The sequence below is a fragment of the Lepus europaeus genome, chromosome 10 (assembly GCF_033115175.1).
Source record: "Lepus europaeus isolate LE1 chromosome 10, mLepTim1.pri, whole genome shotgun sequence".
NCBI classification, from domain to species: Eukaryota; Metazoa; Chordata; class Mammalia; order Lagomorpha; family Leporidae; genus Lepus; species Lepus europaeus.
Window position 1 is genome coordinate 90,641,794 of NC_084836.1, and position 13,803 is coordinate 90,655,596.

Sequence of the window (13,803 nt, forward strand, 5' to 3'; positions counted from 1 at the left end):
TTTTAATGCTATAATTTTTTAAAGTAGTATATATGAATGAGTAATTTCAAAGTAGAAAACTATGATAAAAGATTATTGTTTCAGTTTGAATGAGGTGGGAGTGGGGAAGAAGGAGCTGGCTCACACAGCACTTTACTATCTTGATATTTTTTCACAATCAAACTTGAAAGTTAAGGTGCTTGATTGCAAATGGCAAATGCTTATTCTAGAATTTTTCCCAGTACATAAAAGGTACTTTAAAAATTTGTCAAGGGATAGGTGCTGTGGCACAGAAGGTTAAGCTGTTTGTGATGCCAGCATCCTGTGTTGGAGCACCAGCTTGATTCCTGGCTGCTTTGCTTCCAATCCATTTCTCTCATGATGTGCTGCAAAGCAGGTAGAGGATGGCCTAAGTACTTGGGCCCCTACCACCTATGTGGGAGACTCGGATGGAGTTCCTGGCTCCTGCCTGTGAACTGGGCCAGCTCCAGTTGCTGTGGGCATTTGGGGAGTAAAAGCTCGCTTTCTCTCTCTCTCTCTCTCTCTCTCTCTCTCTCTCTCTCTCTCTCTGCCTTTCAAAGAAATAAATCATTTAAAAATGTGGAAAAGTGGATTTTTGGTGTCACTTTTTTGAAACCTATGCATAGTTTTTTCATAATATGAAAATTTCACAAACTTTTTGGAGACCCTTTATCTGCTTCCAGTTTGATGGTTCTTGGCTCTGATTGCACCCATCTGAGAAGCTTAAAAAGCAAGGATGTTCGTATCCTATTTCAAGAGAGTCTGATTCAGTTGGTGTGCATTGCAAAAATTGAAGGAATATTTTAAAACATTTCCTCAGAAGACTCTGACATGCAGCCATTGGCTTAAGAACCCTTGGTTCAGTTTCCCTGGAAGCAGACAGAAGCAGGAATACACTTGACATCGGTCAGGTTCTAGGTACATTTCCATGCCTTACACTTCAGTGACAGTGACACATCACTTAAATGGCAGCTATTGGTTGGTCAATAGTGGCCCAGGAACAGGTAATTACACAAGTAACTACTCTGGCCACTAGTGAGTCTTGGTGTAAAGGCAGAATATCCTTTATCTAAGATGTTTGAATGAGAAATGTTTCTGACTTTGAATTTTTGGGGGATTTTGAAATATTTGTATAGACATTGTAGTATATCTTCAGGAATGGACCCACATTTAATTGTCAAATTCAGTTATATTTCATATATACCATATACACATAGTCTGAAGATAATTTTATACCAAACTTTTTTTGTATTCCTTGGTGTTGACTGCATCCCATCACATGGGGTTAGGTTTGAAGTTTTCACTTGTGGCACTCCAAAAATTTTGGATTTCATATTTTTGGAAAACCTGAAAATCAACCTGTAGTAGCCTGTAAAAAGATATAATTTTTTTCCACCAGAAATACTTCGTTGTTATTCTGCTTTCTGGTCTCCTAAGAGCTAAGTTCTGAATTGGCTGATATGTTTAATTTGAGAGTTTTAAAATATTTTAAGTTGGTTTTTGTTTCTAGATCTCAAAAGAAATAAAAAACTCATTATTCTCTATTTTCATCACAAATTAATTATCTAACCATCTTTGTGCCTTGAAAGGCTGACCTCCATGGCTATATCAGCCACTTTCTCCTACCCTCTGGCTCCCAGTGGCCTTTGGCTAATGATCAATGAGATGCTGGAGAACAAGAAGAAGGAAGGGGTGGGGTATTTAATTTTCTCTCCCTTTCTATTTCCTGTTAGGTATGGCAGTGGCTACATTTCTCCACCAATAGTCCCTTACCATAGCTGTGACTATTTCCAGGTACTGATACTAGTTTCCTTTCTTGTTCCTTCAGGACCTTGGGGGTAACAGTTTCCTGCTATTACTAACGCATAAGTACATCATCATCTCTTGTTCTTAACCCTGCCCCAAACTCTGCAAACAGCTCCTTTAGTAAGCTCTGTTCAATTAAAGCCATGCAACGAGATGACTTTTTGCTACCCCATTGAGTCTATGTTGTCATTTGACTTGGTTTGTCTAAGCAGACTTTAGCAAACATGACTCAAGCTAAGATCTGAACTCATGCATTGGGGCTTCTCCCTTGGAATGCTGCTACTACCAGATAAGAAACCTGGGCTACCCTGCTAGGGAGGCCATATGAAAGAGAAGACAGATACCCCACTGACAGCCCCACTCAACCACCAGGTAAGTGAGGCCACCGGGTACTCTGATCATTTAGCCCCATGGAATAATCTCCCTGCCGACATACAGTTTGTGAGTAATAAAATGGTTGCTGAGCTAAGATCCATTCAGCTTTGGAGTGGTTCATCACATTCGCAATAGAGAACTGCTCCTATGTGGGTTGCATGAGGCTCACCTGCGGATGAAGCCACCACTGATGGCCATCTGCTCCCTTTCGTCCACCACACGAGCAGGCTGGCTAGCCACCACTCCATCCTGATTATTGCCCCAGGCTTTTTTGTAAGCATCACTTGATTTAAGCCTATGCAAAAAAGAGGGTGAGTGACAAGGCACGGGGGGTGGAGCAGCAAGCTCACAACAATCTTGACTTCTTCAAGCGAAGTACCTAACCAAGCAAATGAGATTTCAGTAGAGGCATTAGAGAATACCGATATATCATTATCCAGACCCAAACAGTTGGCCACCACCATGCCTCAGCTACTCAGCATTTTATTTCCAATTGAATCAGTTGCAATTGTTAAGACTGCAACCTTTGTCCACATGGTTGTTCTTGCTTGGGTTTATTTTTGTGGTGCAGTTGAATTTAAGACAAGGATTAAGATAGCTGAAGGACATTCAGTTCTATTTCAGTCACATGGTTCTATCTTGAGAGACAAAACACACAGAAAAAAACACATACTGGCAGACGGACACAAAACAAGACTGCCAAGTAGAGTGTGTACATCACACCACGGCAACACACTGTCATCAAGAAAAACATACTCAACCAAGTTTTTACACACTATCATGCAAAGATCCCTGTTTGATGTTTTCCCCAATGTATGGGAACAACTAACATTTCTAACTCTGTATAAAGGACATAAAGGATTGGTGGTTGGCCAAGGGTGATGGTCTGTGAGTTGCCTCTAGAGCAATTTGAAATAGATAATATATCGGTACTTCCAAACAGTCACCATACATCCAGAATTGATGTACAAACCTTTGTCCACAGAGACAAAAAGTAAAAGAAGCATAGTGAAATGAATGCAGGAAAATAGAAGAGAGAAACAAGGCATCTAGCATCAAAAAGGGAAACCCCTCTATGTCTTCTTCATGCACCAGCTACAGGCATGAGTAGAAAGTGAAGCATTCTCATTTAAGCCAAACTATTCCAGAAGTTGACCATTCTCGAAAAAGGCACTAGCAGGACAGTAATAGCCTTCATGAGGATTTGAAACGCAGGTTCAGTAGCTTCTTTGCTGGGCTGAGGAGCAGGGTAGAGAGCACTTACAAACTTCTACTTCAAACTATCCTGGGGTTGTGATGGGGTTTGGATCTGGTGTGGTCTCCATGGGCTGTATTTCACTGAGCTGCCTTGGAGAAAAACTTAAAATCCAGGCATACCTGTTGTGCCCAATAGAAACATGTGCAGCATATTTTGGTGGGTGTGTTGGAATTTAAGGCAATCAAAGATGTTTTTAGGTTCTTTGCATAGTAGAAACCACGTGCATTTTAGTCCAAACACAAGAGACATCCTTTGGTCCCATTTTCACATTGTTTACTACAAGACACCAGAATTTTACTTTCTGAATTTTGATTTTTCCCCCCTTTCTCTAAAGGACCACAGCTATCTATTAAAACTGGCCCTAATATTTCCATATTGGTGCCCAAACAACCTTGGCAACAAATTGGAAAATTGTACCAATGTAATTCTAGCAATTCCCACAATCTCATGCATAGTACCATAACCCTTTCAGCAGTCAGCATTTACTGCCACAAAGGGCCACAGCCCCAGTCAATGGGACAAGATCTCCAAGCTAATTTTAATAGAGGTTTGAGTATGTTTTTAGTTTTTCCTAACCCCTGTTACCTCCCTCCTTACATGAAAAGAAGTGATATGGACTTTGTAATGTTTTCTGCTATGTAAAATATCTGACATACCATCTTTGGCAAAGTCAAAGGAGTAGGAAATATGCGTTTCTGAAAGAAGGCAAACCACTGCACCCACAATGCTGCACATAGACTCACATCACTGCCGTACATCTATCATAGTCCTTCGAAACATGCTGAGACAGGGCGAAACCCTCAGATAATCCAGGGCACCACCAGCCACTGCGTTGTGACACATGGTTTTTAAAGCATTATTTACACACAATAGGGAACACTTCAGTCAAGCTTTGAAGCTCAATTAGGGTCTCTTATGCATTAAGGAATCAATGACCACTAATATGTGGCATTTGTAGGGGCCATCATTTTATGAGAACATTGGAGAGCATCCCAAGGGGACCCTGGCTCCACCCTTTCTTCACACTCAGTGGATTAAGGGAGGGGGGGAGAATGTATTTTGAATTTATCACCAAAGAGATGAAAATATCACATACGGGCAAGTTGCCGATCAAAGGATATAGAGTCAAATTTTGACTAACTGGAATACTTGGCAATGGGTAATATTGGTAAGCTTTATGAATTTCCTAATGAACAATGAGTCACAGAGGAATATTTTGTTTTAATGGAAATTGATAAATATCCATGTCAGACTCTCGAGCTACTTTTTGCCTGAGAGCTACTTTTTGGGTTCTGGACATAACCAAATCTCTCCTTGGTTATGATTTATTCTGATGTGTCTAATGGCCTTTCCTCTGAAGATCACCTGTTATCATTTGGTATTCTTAGCCGTGGAGGCCGTAAGTGGATGGAGACTGAGTAAGTCACTGCGAACTAAATAGCGCTCGAAGAAAAATCATTTATAATCTCTGTTGTGATTTTTTTTCTTTGCTTTTGTTAAAAGTGGAAGGAAGCAAAAGCGTAGTCAAGGATCCCATTAGCTAGATTCCAGTTAGTCAGGCTTTACTGTAGATCATTCTTTTAAAAACAAATTTTCTATTTATTTGCAAATTGAGCCCCTCCCCCTCCTAAACAGGAAGTGGGATACTTTAAATCAGCCTCAAAGTTTAAAGGATGCGAATGGTCATATAATCCACTAAAAAGGACATCAATTTCTATTCTATAAAGGCAGGACCAGGAGAGCTTTTAGGAAAAAGGCTTCTTTTAGAAAGGGGAAGAGGGAGGGGTGAGGGAGATCGGGTAACAAATTTAATTTTCCAAATGCATGTTGGACAATCCACTCATGCATTTTGTTTTTCGCTACCAGTCATGTGAGACTATCTTCTAGAACCCTCAGTTTCAGGTTCCTTCTGTTGCAAACCTTTATAACCACATGTCACATTTCTGCTACATTCCAGAATAAGCGTTGCAGAACCTTGAGAACAGTTGAATGTTTTGTGATGTCGTGCATGCAAAATCTACACATTTCAACATTTCAGCCAGTGTACTGTTAGATCTTCCAAGGGGAAGAATTTCAGAGGGATGGGTCCAATTTGGGTAAAGCTCGAGCCCTTTTTGCCAAAGTGCTCATTGCCTCTGCATCGGGTGCAGTTGCAGCATCTCATGACCAAATTTGTCAATGGTGGGCAGGAGAAATAGGGGAATCTCTGTCATTCTCTTTTAAAGAATGCTGACTTGGGCCAAATCATCTCTCTTTTCCTTCTGAAAAAACAAATCTTGATACATGTGTTTCTCATCTTCCAAACATACTCACTTACCAACTTTTCTAAATCCGCAGTTTTGGCTCTTGGGGTTGGGAAAAATATAGTTCCCTGGGTGCCTCTTTCTTGAGGCTTTTCTCTGTCTTAAGGTACACTTTCTGGAAAATGTTGAAACGTTAATCAATAAAAGTTGCTGACAGTGAAGCTTTCACTGTAGTATGCCTGATTTTTAATGCATCAACAGTAACTCCCACTAATATTATCTATGCTATGAGATGAATGCATTGGAGACGGTATTGATCTGTTCTGCATGCCACATGCTCATCCTGCCCATGAGCCTGGCAGGAATGAGCTTGTCAAGGCTTGGAGATGGGCCTTGGGAAACCAAAGCTTCAGGCAGGCAGGCAGCACCTACTTGTTACAGGGACACACACAAAGCCCGCAGAATTTTCCTAGGTCCGTCAAATTCTTTTCTGCTTCTTTCATGTCCTTATTGATTTGGTCCATCCCTTCCTCAATGCGTTCCAGTTGTTCTGATTAAACACAAGTATTTTATCCCCACAGAATGAAGCAGATGGAAAAGGACAAAGAAAAAAAAGACAAAACTTCAGACATTCACTTTGACATTAAAAAGAAAAAAAAAAGAAAGAAAGAAAACTGGACGCCACAGATTAGAGCTGGTACCCAGTACCTACTTGTTACAAGGACATATGAAAAGGCCACAGCATTTCCCTAAATCTTTTAAATTTTTCTCGGCCTCCTTCATGTCTTGGTTGATATGGTTCATGCCTTCTTCAACACGATCGAGTTGTTCTGGTTAGGACAAAGGGATGACAGTGTGGAATGAATTTTTTTGGGGTTTCCAACAGAACATGAGAAATGACTACGTGAAACGGAATTTGAGAGAGAAAGAGAGATTACAATGCATTGTTCCAAGAGGATGCATTGTGGTAGACTGCTGCCGCTCACCCTGAGCAGACATGAGTGGAAGGAAATGAACAAAATGATGCTCAAAATAGTTTGAAATTCCAACATGATGAGATGAGTTTGAAGGTCTGTTTGATTCTGAATGTCCAGGGACACAGCCCAGCATCATCACTTACTCAGACACCAGCGAAACCCCCGGAGAAAGTAAAACAGGATGTTAGCTTATGCTTTCGGTACTCTGATTTAATGTCACTAGAGAAAGCACCTGTTTCCATTTAGATATGTTCACTTTTCTGTTTTTAAGCATCCTCAACAGATAAAGGTAGAAAATGGAATCTGTTTTCTTCCTTGAGGAAAACAGCAGCAACAGCAGCAGCAGCAATAATTGTCAATGGGTATGGATCATGTTCTCCTATCAGTGGCTATCTAGTCATAGGTAGCCCATGGTCTATTCTTGGTTTGCATATTTACTTCATAGAAACTGTGAAAAAAGTTACATCAGTACAGTGGCATTATAAGTACTGAAGCATTTCAGTTCCTCTCCCATCCTACGACTCACTTGTTATGAAAGCATTTCACTTCTCTGCTGATTTTCCAGTCTCTACAATGAGGGGGCATGCTAATTGCCAATCCCAGGCAAAGAGCAGGGAGGACGATGTCTCTTTGGGGTTGGGAGGTGATGGATTGGAAAACAGAACAATTCTGTGTCATTACTGCTGGCAAAATTGACCTTAGTGTATCTAAGAAATAGATCGATAGTCATAAGGACAAATCATACTTCTGGGTTGCCAGGGTTATATACTCCAACCTGATTAATTTTTCAAAAGTTGTGTCATCAAATTGAGAGAACTACAAGTTCAATGAAGGAGTTTTAAAAACAGCTTTTAAGACCATTAAAGGAGAGTAGCAATGAGATGTCTTGGTTGTCTAATTACAAAACCTAATTACATTTCCATTTTTCTTTTCATCTATATTGTCATGAATACATGCATGCTTACGCCTCCAAGAATAAAGGCATACCTAGAATTAAATTGATAAGCACATTTCCAGCCTAAGGGAACAAAAACATCACTTAAAAACAATTTCATGTTAAGCTGTACAGTAGCAATTGTCATTCCAAAAACTGAGATAGTAACCGAAGCTAAGGGGACCGTGCATTTAGAAAACAAGAGCCTGTTGTGTTATCTTTTGTGGGACTGAAGAATACAAATCAGCTTATCAGGAATCTGTTACCTCTGCAATGCTTTTCAAATGACTGGGAAAACAAAATGTCAATGTTTACTCAGTATTGGATACTTGGAGGAAATGAGAGTGTAGTGCTAGAGAATTTTTGCTGAATAAATAAAGCTCTTTTGGAAAACCCTCAAGTGCAGAGATAGATGGATAGAGAGATATCACATATATAGAATTCTTTATGTTTTGGAAGATTTTTTTCTTTTCTGAAGATGTCAATCTAGTTTGTTTTCAAGAATGCGATAAGTGAGTGTGCAAATAAGTGAGTGTGCAAATCAACACTTCAGGGGATTGTGGAAGGAAAAGGAGCTCAACATCAAAGAGCTCATCAAATGAAGAACCATCATACACACAGACAGAAATGGGGATGCCAGATCCCCATCAGATACTGGCGAACAGTTTCTAGGAGTGATGAGTTCAGACAGATTGGAGGAGGTGTCTGGGTTCAGGGAAAAAGAACACTAGATTGCACTCATGACAGCTGAAATGGGCACAGACTATGGTGTGCAGATACGTATTCAAGTACTTGTCCTTCTTGAAGAGTTTCTCTCAAGTGAGAAAGCGAGTTAATATTTTTTCAATCAAAACATTAACTTCTGACAAGATTTCAGGGACCTCATCCACTGTGTGTGCAGGGATTAGGAGGAAACATATATGTAAATCACTCCATAAGTGTTAGACCTCTGAACTAGAGAACTGAAACTGAAACTGAAAAAGAGATAGGAGTTGAGTCCAGTGGTTAAGGTACTGGTGAAGAAAACCAGCAACCCATATCAGAGTGCCTGGGTTTGATTCCTGGCTCCCACTCCTGACTGCTAGTACAGACCCTAGGAGGCATTGGTGATGGTTGAAGTGACTGGGTTACTGTCACCTATATGAGACCTTGAGTTCCTGGCTCCTGGCTTTGGTCCCATCCTGGAGCTATTGCAGGCATTTAGGGAGTGAGGATATATCTCTCTTTGCTTCTCATAGAAATTAAAAAAAAAAAAAAAGAAACAAAACCCAGGCCAATTAAAATCCATATATCTGAGGGTTTGGCTCTGTCAAGAGTCACCAGATTGATTTGGAAAGGTTTGACTAGAAGAAAAAATTCTGAACCTAGATTTGATTCAGACAAGTATTCAGAAAATAGTTGGTCCAGAAAATTACTTCATACCTATCAACAACCTCTGAATGTATCTTTGCATACAAATTATGTTGAGCCCTTAATTTAAAAAATTCCATGGACCCATTTTGTCACAGATATTCTAACAGGAATTTTTAGAGAGTGCTGAGTTACGTTTATGGACATATTTGGCATATTGAAATTTCACATTCCATTGGTTTCTGAGAAGACATTTCTCAGGTAATGCTTCTAAGCAACAAATGTCCTTTTCATTTCTCTCTTGGGTGGACAGTAGTATCTTTCAGGCTGACACAATGTACCATCCAGGGTTGAAGGCTTCTTAATTCCCTAAATTTGCTTTCTGACTGTTATATGCTTAATCCTGAAGACTTGGAGGAGAATAACATTTTGGGCCTGGAGAGGATTTCTAGTAGATAGTACTATATCTACTTAGATAGTAACCTATCTACTTATCTAGATATCTAGTTATCTATCTATAGTGATGTGCAATATCTTCTGTTGTCATATTTAGGGGGTTGGTTATTTGTGATAGATCCACCAATGGCATTATGCTCAGGCACCTAAGTTTAAGCATATATTCTACTAATCTCACCTATGCACAGCAATATGGGACCCTTAGTATCCTTGATGTGGTAAAAACAGCAGAAGAATAATAAGACATCAATGTTACTGAGATAGCGTGAAAGCCTTCTTGACAATATCTTGTTACAAGAAGTCACCTATGTGGTTTTTATTTTCTTTAGTATTAATGCACATACAGAGATTAATTTAAACAAATTTAAATAGCCTCATGTGATCAGTGACTACCATGTTGGACAGTGAAGCTATAGTCATTCATAATGGACTTCAGCAAGAGGGATATTTTTTGAAATGCTGCTATGCAGTGCCTTGAGTCTTTTAAGATAGTCAGCTGTCTCTCAGGCTGGGGGCTTCACTTTGTCTTTCCTCTGGCAAGCAGAGGTGGTCAAAGATTTCACTATTTACTCTGAGTTCATCCCAGATTTCACCAAGAACCTAATTTTTAGCATCAAAACGAACACATAATCCCAAAAAGACCAACAAAATGAACAAGAGATACAGAGATGAGAGGTTAAATCATTCCACATTAAGTATCAAGATTGTTCAGGGCGTTCTCATCGAGAAAAGTTTTCTAAGGGAATGAAAGTGCTAAGGCTTAGTACATTTCCAGGGCTGTCTGTCATGCTCATTGCTCCTTGGTATTTCCTGATACCTGAGTATAAAACAAGAATCCCATAAGGAATTTCCCAGCGCAACCACATAGCTGGACAACCTGCAATGGTCTGGACTGACCCAACCGTGGTTGGAAAGGTTCTTTAGAACGATGGCTGTTTCTTGAGACTCCTGTGCAGCTGTAGGGCAGAAATAGTCAACATTTCTGGTGTTCAGGCAAAGAAAAAATTAACAAAGCATAAGTGAAGAGAAATTTTAAAGCAGTTACTGATCTAAACAACTACACACGACATATACAAGTTTAAAATGCACTTACGATGGCAGTGAGGATAATTGTTGACTTACGCTCATCTCATTTTGAAAGCCCCTAAGCTCCTACTGTAGGATAAATGAAATGGGTACCACTTAAAACCAGAAAGAAATCACATGCTTTAGGAGATTTTACAATTGCAGGCTTCTCATCCGTATCAATCTTTCAGCATGCATCTGGCAAAAACCCAGGCAGTCCTAAAAGGAAATCTGTTTAACTGAGGGGCTCGGCATTTATTGTGGCAAGGTCACAATTGAAACACTTTAGCTGAGAACATTAACTGTCTCATGAGAAAATCTGTCAAAAAGACATTATATTCTGCTTTGTTTCTCAGACAAAAATGTACACATGTTCCTGGGAGTTCTTTGTGCTTGAGAATTAAATGTTTTTGCATCTGTATTGGATTTTGGAAAATTGTGTCTGAAGTTTTTGCGTCAAGTTACAGTGAAATTTGCAACTCAGATAAGTATGTTATTCACCTTCTCCCTTTTCAATTCCAAATTTGTATGTATTATTTCCCATGTCTGTATGTCAATGCTTTACAGTTGGGGAAAAGGCATTGTCCTGGATCTTCCCCAAACCTGTCTGTTGCAAACCTCCTTCCCCTCACCCTTTTCACATTGTACATTACTAATGGAAAGAATTACTAAGGCAGAATTGCTAATTTTTTAGTAGATATGTATGAGTTTTGCTCTGGAAATGAAATACCACTCTTCTATACGGGAATCTGTGGTTGAATTTTTTAAAAGCAAGGATTTGCTACATCTTGAGTTTCAAAGCCTTGGAGATAAAACTAGCAAGTCTTATATTTATGGAAAATTCATTTGGAGAGTTCTTGAAGATTACCACGGTTATTGTAATACCTGTATAACAGAACTCCACTAGATTCTGTTATTTGTCTATTGGTTTCAACAATTTGTATTTTTAAAATTGTAGGGGAGGTGCTGGGTTAGGTATTCAATTTTTTTCTTAATTGTTTTGATTGGTTAGTTAGTGTATATTTATTGGAAACATTTAATACAAAGAAAAAATGTAAAAACAAAAATCCTTAGATGACGGCAGTGAGGGGGCACTTCTGAGAGCTCACTCCAGGAGGAGTGAAGAGAGCTGACGCCTCTGAGCATCTGTGGGGGTGGGGTCTGCCACAGCATTTACATTGAGGCCACGCTCCCCCCAGGATGCTCTAACCCCACAACGGGGCTCCTTGAACCCAATAAGGCTATTGGAGCAGGAGCATCTCTGCCCAATACAGGGTTCTTCTAATGGGGATGCTTTGCTCCTGGCTCTCTAACTGCCCGGTGGAGACTTTTTCAGGGAAGCACTTTGTCTGAGGCTGTTCCCACCCAATCTTCTTTACTTGCTCATCTATTTTTCAGGTCTCAGATGGTTTGCAGGCTCTCCTTGTCTACTCCCAGGCCCCTCCCTGACCTGTCCAGATGTTTCCCCAATAAATCTCTTATATTTCTAATTGCTTCTTAGCACTTGCTTCCCAAAGGACAAAAGAGGATATATTTCTGTCCCCACCCCAGGCCCCAGAAGTCCATCGATAAAGATTTACTTTATTGATTGTAGTAGTTACAAAAAATTCCTTTTATCATTATTAATTTAATTTAATTTCATTGACAGAAATTTAGGTTGTTTTAGTTTTACACAATTACAATTAGGGCATGCATATTTTTCATCATATAGTTATAAACATATCTCTGCAGTGTAAAATTTTAGGAGAGGAATGTCTTATTCAAAGATAGGCACACTTTAAAGTATGAAAATATTAACAAATTACTCTTGAAGACATTTGTTTGGTCCATAGCATCCATCCATAGGATGAGAGCTTCATTTTTCCTAGTATACTCACACCATTAGTTAGTATCAGATTTTAAAAATTATGCAGATTGCTAGAGAAAGAGTGGTATCTCATTGGTGCTGATGGTTGAAGCCTGGCTTCACATATCTACTTCTAAATTGATTTGAATCTATGTCTATTTTTCTTTTGGGTTATTGCTCTTTATTTTTCCCTTACTGACCTCTAAGAATTCTACATATTTTAGGCAAAAATGCTGTAAGTCTGTTACCTGTGTAGTGATTCCCCTACCCCACCCCAAGTTTCAGATTTATGCTTGGGATTTGTTTATTGTGTCTTGTGCTGTGAATGAGTCTTACATTTTTATCCTTGCTTTTAAAAATTCCTCATGATTCTGAAAATATTTCTAATGTTTTCACAAAGGCATAAACTAAGGAAAAAAAACCTCAAAAATCTGTTTATTATATAATTCAGAATGCAATCAGGTAAAAAAAACTACCAGCTAGAATTATACACAATATCACCTTACGCCCAGATATATTGAGACAAACTAAAACTATGGTGTTATCCTTTTATGTTCCACTTTAGAGCTTAGAGGTGCTATATAAAAAGATTGGATCTTTGAGTTTTACTGTTTTTAGTATTTCCATAATCATTTTAAAAACAGGCAAATATTTCAATCATTTTAATTTTCCATTTTCCAGATGATCCCTCTTTGCTTGTGTCCTGTTAAAAATAGCTCCCAGTTATTTAAGAAATTTCCACAGTGACATGAAAATTAAAACTGTCAGATACTGAATTAAGATGATCAGAAGAAAACAATTGTTCTTTATCCTATCTAGGTATTATAACAAAAAACAAAATTTACTGAGAAAGTTGAAGAGTGAGGAAAATAGAATTCTCACACTGTCCAAAATACTATCCTTAAATAAAATGCAAACACAGAACTTTTGAATTCAAATTTCTGCTATTTCAATGTAAATAAGACACAGTAGTACCATTCACTCATGAAGAAGGCCTCAACATTTCCAGATGTTTACAGCTCTTTTCAACAGAAAAAGAAAAAAAGCAAGATGAGAATTTTAGAACCTTCATACTCATAAACATGCATAACATATATCAAAATGACCACTGGTAGATGCACAAATAATTTTTAAAAATGCACTTTATTTGAAAAATTGTTCTTACTGAAGAAATCTGAACTTACCTCCTTGTTCATCCAACATAACCAAAGTCCTGATACCAGCATCTTTACTCTACATTCCAATAATGGTAGCAAAGTTGAAAAGGAGTTAGAGAGAAAAGAGAGAAAGAGAAATCAGTAAGGGGACAATTAGCCCTAGAAATGGAAAATGAAGAAGGACCCAAGGAAAAAAGGGAAGAGATGGCGAGTGGAGCAGGGGTCTGGGAGGGACTTAGAGGACTGGGTAAAGGGTGGACTTGCTCCATCACAGATTCTTTGGGGTTGAGCAGTCTCACAGAGTAGGTTTGGTGATGGGGCTTCCAATATGTTAAG

At 39.0% G+C, this 13,803-nt stretch overlaps 1 protein-coding gene across 1 annotated transcript in view; it reads right to left on the reverse strand.

Moving 5' to 3' along the window:
• Window positions 1-13,803, reverse strand: part of SNAP25 (synaptosome associated protein 25) — a 91,615-nt gene that overhangs the window by 4,900 nt on the left and 72,912 nt on the right. The window contains exons 4-6 of the mRNA XM_062202278.1: window positions 13,495-13,543; window positions 6,395-6,512; window positions 2,351-2,476 (exon numbers count right to left, since the gene is read on the reverse strand). Coding sequence (XP_062058262.1) covers window positions 2,351-2,476; window positions 6,395-6,512; window positions 13,495-13,543 — 293 coding nt within the window. The remainder of the gene's footprint in view (window positions 1-2,350; window positions 2,477-6,394; window positions 6,513-13,494; window positions 13,544-13,803) is intronic.